Source organism: Copidosoma floridanum, unplaced genomic scaffold (genome assembly GCF_036245765.1).
Source record: "Copidosoma floridanum isolate Cflo_tuat_1 unplaced genomic scaffold, Cflo_Japanese_pri ptg000001l, whole genome shotgun sequence".
NCBI lineage: Eukaryota > Metazoa > Arthropoda > Insecta > Hymenoptera > Encyrtidae > Copidosoma > Copidosoma floridanum.
Window position 1 is genome coordinate 18,223,192 of NW_028321878.1, and position 8,355 is coordinate 18,231,546.

Below are 8,355 nucleotides of genomic sequence, written 5' to 3' on the forward strand. Positions count from 1 at the left end.
TAATCACTTCAACATTACGATAAACATAAATAAAGTTTCAGATACATTTCCAACACTGTAAGACTACCGTACCATACATCTCTATTTTTTGCTGTAATAAACTTAAAAATTAAAGATATCACTTTATTTTATTGCAACCTTCATTATATTACTATTTAAAAAGCATACAAATCGACTAAATAATTTTCTTTTATAACTAGTAACTACTTTGTCCCGTTTGAATCATTTAAACCAATCTTTATGGTGATTGAGAATTGGACGTAGTAAATAATAATAGTCTTAGTAAATAATAATCAGTGTTTAAGCATACAACTTATCGACCATCACATAAAATATGAGATGGAAAGTACGGCTATTATAAGTATAGAAGTGTAAAATAACCAGTTGCAGAACAATATTAAGATTTGATAATACTTTAAAAGGATTTTTTTATAGAATGCAGTTTTAACAAACAAACAAAAAAATTTTAAATTTTTAATTGCTGTCTGCTTCTAGCAGTTTTCTCCCTTTTATCTCTTATTGCCCTCGTAAGGTTTTCCGACGAATTGTATATTAATATATCTTTAGTATCTTCATCATAGTGATTGTAATTTTCATTGTTATCAAGGAAATCTTTGTAAATATCTAAAAAAATTAGAAGGTAACAATCTTCACTCGTAACATGGTAATCGCTATTCAATGACATACGGCAAGATAACTTACGGAAGTATAATTCCAATTTTATTGGACACACTAACTTGATTTTCTTCCCGCACAGTTTTTTGTTCTTTAATTTTGTTTTATCCAAACACAAATAAGGTAGCTTTTTTTTCCATATAACAATAGTCAATTCTCTTAAAAACTTATCCCTATTTTTTCTATTCATCATGGTCCAAGTTTTTTTTCCAACGGTTAAATTTGGTGCCAAACTGACCTACAAATAATTATTACATTACTGTTGAGAAAGCAAACATTTATCAATGCAGTATTTTACCAAATACCTCATTATTATGTATTCCATAACGTTGGAATTGTGGGTCAGGATCTGCAATAAATATATTGATACAGACAGGCAACAGTAAATACTATAGTAAGGTAGAAACCAAGTAAGTCTTTTTATAGTTACGACACTGCAAAAAAAAATTTGCCTACCAGGTACTTGGGGAAGGCCGCGTTTTCCATACTCTTTGTACAACTTTGGCTTGTATTTTTTGAGAAATGGAAAATCTTCATTACCGTCATCTTCAACAGTAAAAGTACATATAGATAAAAAATACTTTTTAATGTAATAGGCATATTTAATCTACATTAACTACTGGCGTCTGTGTGTTCTAAATAAATGTAGTTATCCCATTGTGAGATGTACACCTTTTATTTCCCATTTATTATATCAATTATACGTTTTATTTCTATGGAAAGTTAGTAACGGTTTTTAATTTACGTCAAAAATAAAGGACTGAATTTATAATACCCCAGCGGAAATTTGAAAATTTAATAAAGTGTAAGAAAAAGTAAACATGTGTATTAATATGCCATGACCCGTAAGACAATGTATGGAACTGTCATATTCTCATGGATTTCGGACGTTTCTTACATTTTATTATGTTGTGTTACGTTTTCTTACATTTTCGTTACGTTTTGTTATGATTTACCACATACTATTACACTTATAATTTGTCATAATAATTACTCAATGTTTTTACATTAAAAGTAAATTTTATTCGAAAATGTAAGAAAATGTGTCTAAAAGTTATCAATTATAAGAAAATATAAGTAAGTTTAATAAACTGTCAGCTGTTATAAAATATTACAGATCCCAACATTTCTTTACGATTTATTACAGTTTATTACAGTTACTTTTTCACCAGATTTAAGTGTCTTTTAAGAACCATAATAAAACGTAATGAGTCGTAAGATAATTATTGAGTTATATTATAGTATAATTAAATGTAATCAAACGTAACAAACTGTAACTGCGGTCCAAAATCCAACCAAACCTTACATTACACCATAGAAATTTACGTTTTGTTACGTTTATCTTAGACAGCGTTAAAGATAGAAAAAAAATTGAGCAGGTCTTGCATCTCTCTCTCTTTCTCTCTCCTATTCACTGATTGGCTGTCACAGTCCTCTACAACTATACCTGTTCTATCTGTGTCTAACCGGTCTGACCAATCACGCAGGAGTGTGGAGTGGGAGAGTCCCTAACTTGACTGTAACCTAAGCCCCGTCTAATATTTACAACTTAAATATGACAAATAATTAAAATAGGGTAAGCTAAATCATAGCTAAGTCGGTTAAACGTTTTGCACTGAAACGCTTTTGAATTCCAACACAGTATACATTTATAAAAAATTTTATTATTGCTTTTTTTATAATAAATTTAAAAAAGACTTTAAATATTGTTTGGAATGTTATGTTTAAGAAATTAAGACAACTTTGCCCTTTAAAACAATTGTGTGAAAACGTACGTATACCGTACATAATGCATAATAGTAACGTATTTATTAAAAACGACATTTTTATGTGTTCATTTAAGAAAAAAAAAAAACATTTTTTACCACACATCCACACCTTGCCCGAAAGTGATTCATAAACGTTACACAGGCAGTCACGTATCAGTTCCGGTCCTGGTGAGGAGTAAAATTATATATATATATATATATATATATATATATATATATATATATATATATATACCACAGGCGAAAGTAAGCTATGCTTTGCCTCGAGTGACAATACACACGAGATATGGATCATTCTTTACTCCCGCCCGTGGTGTGTACATAGTTATAACGTGATCCTGCATTAATCTAAATTTAATATAAAAGCCGATGCGTCAGTAAACATATAAGTACCTCGAGAAATTTTAGTTATCGAGCTGTAGTGAAAATTATTAATTGAAATTAGTAAATTGTGTTTAACAAAAAGTTCGTAGTTTTTATACATCATATTTTTTTTATTAAAAAACTTTAATAAGCAGTAGTACGATTGTTTATTTGTTATATTTTCATTTTTTTCCATGTACATACACATTTTTTTTTTTAAAACAAGCAGAAGCTTTTTTTTTGTATCGATTAATATTTTTTACATCGTTTTTTTTCTTAATAGCACTCACAAAAATTTTAAACGCTTAATTCTGTGGCGAGATACAAAAGCTATCCTAAGCGTTTACTAGGCCTGAAGAAGATCACACGATATGATTAAAATATAGCCATATTCATAGATGTATCTGTATATACACAATAAAGAATTTGGAAGCTTTCTCTAGTTTCATCATTCGTCATAATACAGTGTGTATTCTGTTATTGTCTCAAGACTCGCAAAGAAAATCGGAACGCTCCGATATTTTCTCGCGAAACTAAAATGGAGCGTTCCGAAACCTACGATTGCGAGAGCGCTGAGTCAGACGATGACCGGTCGCGTTGATGGCAGCGCTGCGCGCAGGGCTCCCGAAAGTGCGAATATGTAGCGCGAAATTCAAATTGGCTGTATGGTGCAAAACTCAAAAAACCAGATACCTGAACCCCTAGCTATTTAACCAAATAATCCAATCAGTAATAACACAAGCGCCTATAACCCGATGACCCGGGGCGCTCACCGGCCACTTTATGAGATATAATAAAACGATTATTTATAACACAAGCGCCAATTACCCGATGATCCGGGGGCGCTTATTCGCCACTCTACTCAACAATTAAATATTCATTAATAACACAATCATGTTATTAATTAATATTTTATTATTTAATAGAGTGGCCAGTAAGCGCTCCGGGTCATCGGGTTATAGGCGCTTGTATTATTACTGATTGGGTTATTTGGTTAAATAGCTAGGGGCCTAGGTATCTGGTTTTTTGCGTTTTGCACCATACAGCCAATTTGAATTTCGCGCTACATAGTCGCACTTTCGGGAGCCCTGCGCGCAGCGCTGCCATCAACGCGACCGGTCGGCCCTCTCGCAATCGTAGGTATCGGAACGCTCCATTTTAGTTTCGCGAGAAAATATCGGAGCGTTCCGATTTCCTTTGCGAGTCTCGAGACAATAACGGAATACACCCATAGTTGTAAGAAGTAGACGGGGCTTTAGTTGAAGCTCGTAGTAGGGGGTTCCCTTTCTTCTGCTTGCTTGGTAAGAGAGCTCCCACTTTGTATGTACTCCGCAACTTTTCCTTAAGGTGGTTCATGCAAAAATCTAAAACTGGGCTAGTAAAGTGAAACTTGGAGAAGTTGTTTATTAATTTGTTATACACTTCTATGCAAAATTTTAGGTAGGTTTATAGAAGAAAATAACGTGCACGAGCTTTGAAAATCGTTATTAAACGAGCCATGCGTAATTATGAGATTGGAACTTACAGTATTTTTCTTCGTAGAAATAGATCGGCGCAACCAAAAAATGGAGTTTTAAACTAAGATTTCTAAAGCTTTTTCAGTGATTTCATAAACATTGCAGCTTATGCAACAACATTAAAATATATTAAATGATAAAAGGTTATGGGTGTCCGTTTACGGGTTTGCACAAAATGTCCACCACCGATTTACCAACTTCAATAATTATACAAATGTATATTTACTATTTTATAACCTAAAATAAATAGTTTAAAATAACCAATTTTTTAATGTTTTTTGTGAGATTTAAATATATTTGTAGTATGTGTTATTTTTTTTTTTTTTTTTTTTTTTTTTTTACTTTTTTTCGTACGTAACGTTGACCTCAGTCACGGATGAATCAGCTTAAAGTAGTTGGTCGAAAAATCAACCTACAATACAAATGTCTCAAACTTATTAACGAAGTTGCACTCTGAAACATAGGAATAATAGGCCAACCTTGTAAAAAGTAGACGTTGTACGATTACAATTACAATTCATCGCTATAAAAAAGACCGCTCACCCGATTTTTTAAGAAACTAGTGTGTTATTTTTAATATCATTAAATACAATGTCATAAAATTTTGGATCATTTGTCTATGCCCTTTATTATATACCCTCATTCTGTGATAATTTTCTATACTTATAGCATATCTATTTAGCGATACAGTTGTTCTCTAATTTTTAAACTGCATTAAAATTTTATAAGTTTTCTTATAAACCATTAATTGGTTATAAGTCTATTAGAATATTTTTGTTATGATTAATATTAGTGAACAATGATTACTGAAAAAATTATTGATTATCTGTCAAATCATACAGGTTGAGAACAACTTATTTGCACCAACTACCATAACAAGTACGATTGTAGGGATTCGATACAGCCAATTAGTAAACAGGAGAGACAGAGATGCAAGATTCAAGGAATCTTTCCTCTCGTTCTCCAACGCTGTTACGATTCTACTGACAGGTCAACGTATGGGTAGCTGTCTCTATGTATAAAATCTGTATGATTATCTTATTTGTTATTGTACTCTTACCTAGATCACTAACACTTCCTTCACTGTCACCTTCAACAGAGACATCTCCATCTGACGGATCTAATTCAAATTGATCTTCTGCTGCTTGGGTGTTTTGAAAATTATTATGTGTCTCATTATTCTCAGCAGGAGACACTGATACGACTGATTTTTTTGTTTTACTTTTATCTTGTACTGGTAACTTTTTATTTACTGTTTCTGTTTGTCTCAATTCAGAATTATCAAAGCTGTCTGAATTATCGGATTCTTCATTGTCTTGACAATGTAGGGAACCTATCCTAATATTCTCATCATTGGTATCCTCAGTAGTGTTTTCGAAATCATGACGAATACGCTTGGAACGTTGAGATGAATTTTGTATTTGTTTACCATTAGGATCTTCACCGTTCGACTCTGAAGAACTCGATCTAGAACGGCGAGGATTTTCAAGATTATTTTGTGGTGATTTAATTTCTGTGGAATCCTGGAAAAATCGAAATTTTGATGTTACTTCACGATAATCGTCGTTGTCAGATCTGTGTTGGTAATGAGTGTGAAAGTTCTTTGATAAAAGTTCCCCACTTATACTTTGGCTAGAATTTGGTGCTTGATTATGACAGTTGTTAGGAATGCCTCTAGTACTACCATAATTTTGATCATTAGATTCTAAATAATTTGAACTCAAATGTTTATTTCCCACATTGTGTTGTGCACATTCTGTTTCTGGTAGTTCTGAAGCTGATCGGGATTTTACCAAACTATTATCTACTTGAGCTGATACAGATCTTAATGGCTGATTTTGATGATGTTTAGTGAATAAAACATCATTTTTTTCGTCTGATATTCTTCTCGTCTGTTCTACATTCTCTGAATTTGATTTTTGCTCGTTAACCTTTTGAGATATCGGTTTAGTTGATTGAGTTCTTTTAGAGCGGTTTGATTCAATTTGAACTTCTACTTGTGATGGTTGATTAGAATGTAATGTGGTCTGCGTGACCTCTGACTCGTTAAATTTGTTTTCAGTCGACAATTTTTGTGGTGCGTGCAAGTGTTCAACTCTCAACACACGGGGTAATTTTCGTGACAAACTGTTGGGTAAGTTTTGTTGGATTTTTAATTTACCATAGTTGAGAGCGACGCGTTGTTTTTGTATATGATCTACGTTTTGATTATTTACTGATTTGTGTGACTGTACAAACAAACTTGATGGTGGATGCTGATAAAATTGTTTCTCAGATTCTGATGACAATAAAGGATCAAAATCAGATTTGTTCTGTGCAGATCCTACTTTAGAATTATGAGATTCCTCATTCTGTATCTCAGATATGTTATTAGTTGCAGAATTCACCGCTCCACAACACAGATCTACTGATTTCTGCAATGGTGGTTGCAGTATTTGTAAGCGTGGCAGAGCAATATAACAGTCTTTATGTGCGGAACGTTCATAAGATTTTATTTCATTAGACTGATCTTGTTCAATTGAGATATCTCTAGTATTTATAGGGTTCTCATTTATCAACTGTAGAGGCGGCTTCGAGCTGAGAAATTCGTACTGCTGGTACTTTTTTACTGTATTAGCTGCATTTACGTTGCGTGCAGTTTTTATAAATGCTTTTAATGTACTCTGAAAAAAAATTGTGCACTATTACAAAGAATACATTACAACCAAAAATAAACAAAAATTTGCAAAGAAGGAAGTGATAAAATGTGTAAGAGAATCAATAGTAAGAGATAAAAATTAGAAAAACAAAAATAATATTAAAGTAGATGAATGAGGTAATCTCTAAGCACGAGGGAGGTAGCTTACAGAAGAGGAAGATGGAACAAATGCACTGGAAGCCAAGGCACAAACATGAGATTAGCCTAAATTTTAGAATATAAACCAATTTGAGAAAATATCTAGATCCGAAGAAAGTGGGTACAGTAAGAAAATTAAATACGTAATATTGTTCACGGACCTTTGAGGTAAAAACACAATTATACGTAACGCAACATAATATTAACCAAAAAAAACTAGAACGAAAAATTTTTAAACCTCATTTATAGTAAAGCTCCATGACATCAATTTTCTGAATGAACTCTGAAACACTTTTAAATAAATTGCTGAAGTAACCTTCATTGAACGTTACATTAACGAAAATTCTTTATTAAGTGAGGTAACGATGATTTTGTATTGGATAATTATTGAGCCTTATAGGATCTTATGCGTCGACTGAATGGTACAATAATGACCATCATTTACAAAGATAGAGGGAAGTTGCGCTCCACAGGTCAAGCTCTCTAATAATCAGATAGAATTTACCGATTTCAAGCCAAAAATCAGGGAAATTTATAACCGGGATTTTGCAATTTTTTTTTACTAGATAATAGCGTTAGAGAGAACATCCTGAGTTTCAAGGGTAATCCGAGGTCAGCCAGGTGGTAAAATAAGAGGCAAAAATCGCTTTTTTTGTGTTTTGCGCACAATGCATAAGAAATATAGAAAAAAGACAGATGAGAAATAGATGCGCAATAAAAAGATGAATTGAACCAGTTTTGTTGAACCCCAATCGATTAAGAAGTTGTTAGAAGATTGAAAAATGCCGCTTTTTTGGTTATTTTCTGAGATATTTATAATTCACGTTCTTTTAAATAATAAGACGTAAAATTTTAATCGAATGTAAGTTTTATAGGCCTAAACACATGCACCAAGTTTCAGAAAGATTGAATGTTAACTTTTTTTATAATTTTAAATTTTTCTAAGTTAATACTACGTTTTAGTATCATCAGAAGTTAATAACAATAACAACAACAACAATAATAATAATAACAATAATAATAACGATGATAATAATAATAATAATAATAATAATAATAATAATAATAATAATAATAATAATAATAATAATAATCCATGGGCTGAGGCAGTCAGCCAATGGAGCATGTATTACGGGTGGTGGATAGAGGAAAGCTTTCCGCGGGTGTATGGTTCTGGCTTGCTGCGGCGGAGTTT

At 32.2% G+C, this 8,355-nt stretch overlaps 1 protein-coding gene across 1 annotated transcript; it reads right to left on the reverse strand.

Moving 5' to 3' along the window:
- Positions 1 to 602: 602 nt before the first annotated feature.
- On the reverse strand, positions 603 to 7,482 carry Pnn (desmosome associated protein-like protein pinnin). Its single transcript, XM_089593086.1, has 6 exons — positions 7,477 to 7,482; positions 5,385 to 6,987; positions 1,132 to 1,221; positions 981 to 1,024; positions 738 to 913; positions 603 to 624 (listed from the first exon to the last, which is right to left on the reverse strand). The coding sequence occupies exons 1-6, from the start codon at positions 7,480 to 7,482 to the stop codon at positions 603 to 605; spliced, it is 1,941 nt and encodes a 646-aa protein (XP_089449212.1).
- Between the last annotated feature and the right edge of the window lie 873 nt (positions 7,483 to 8,355).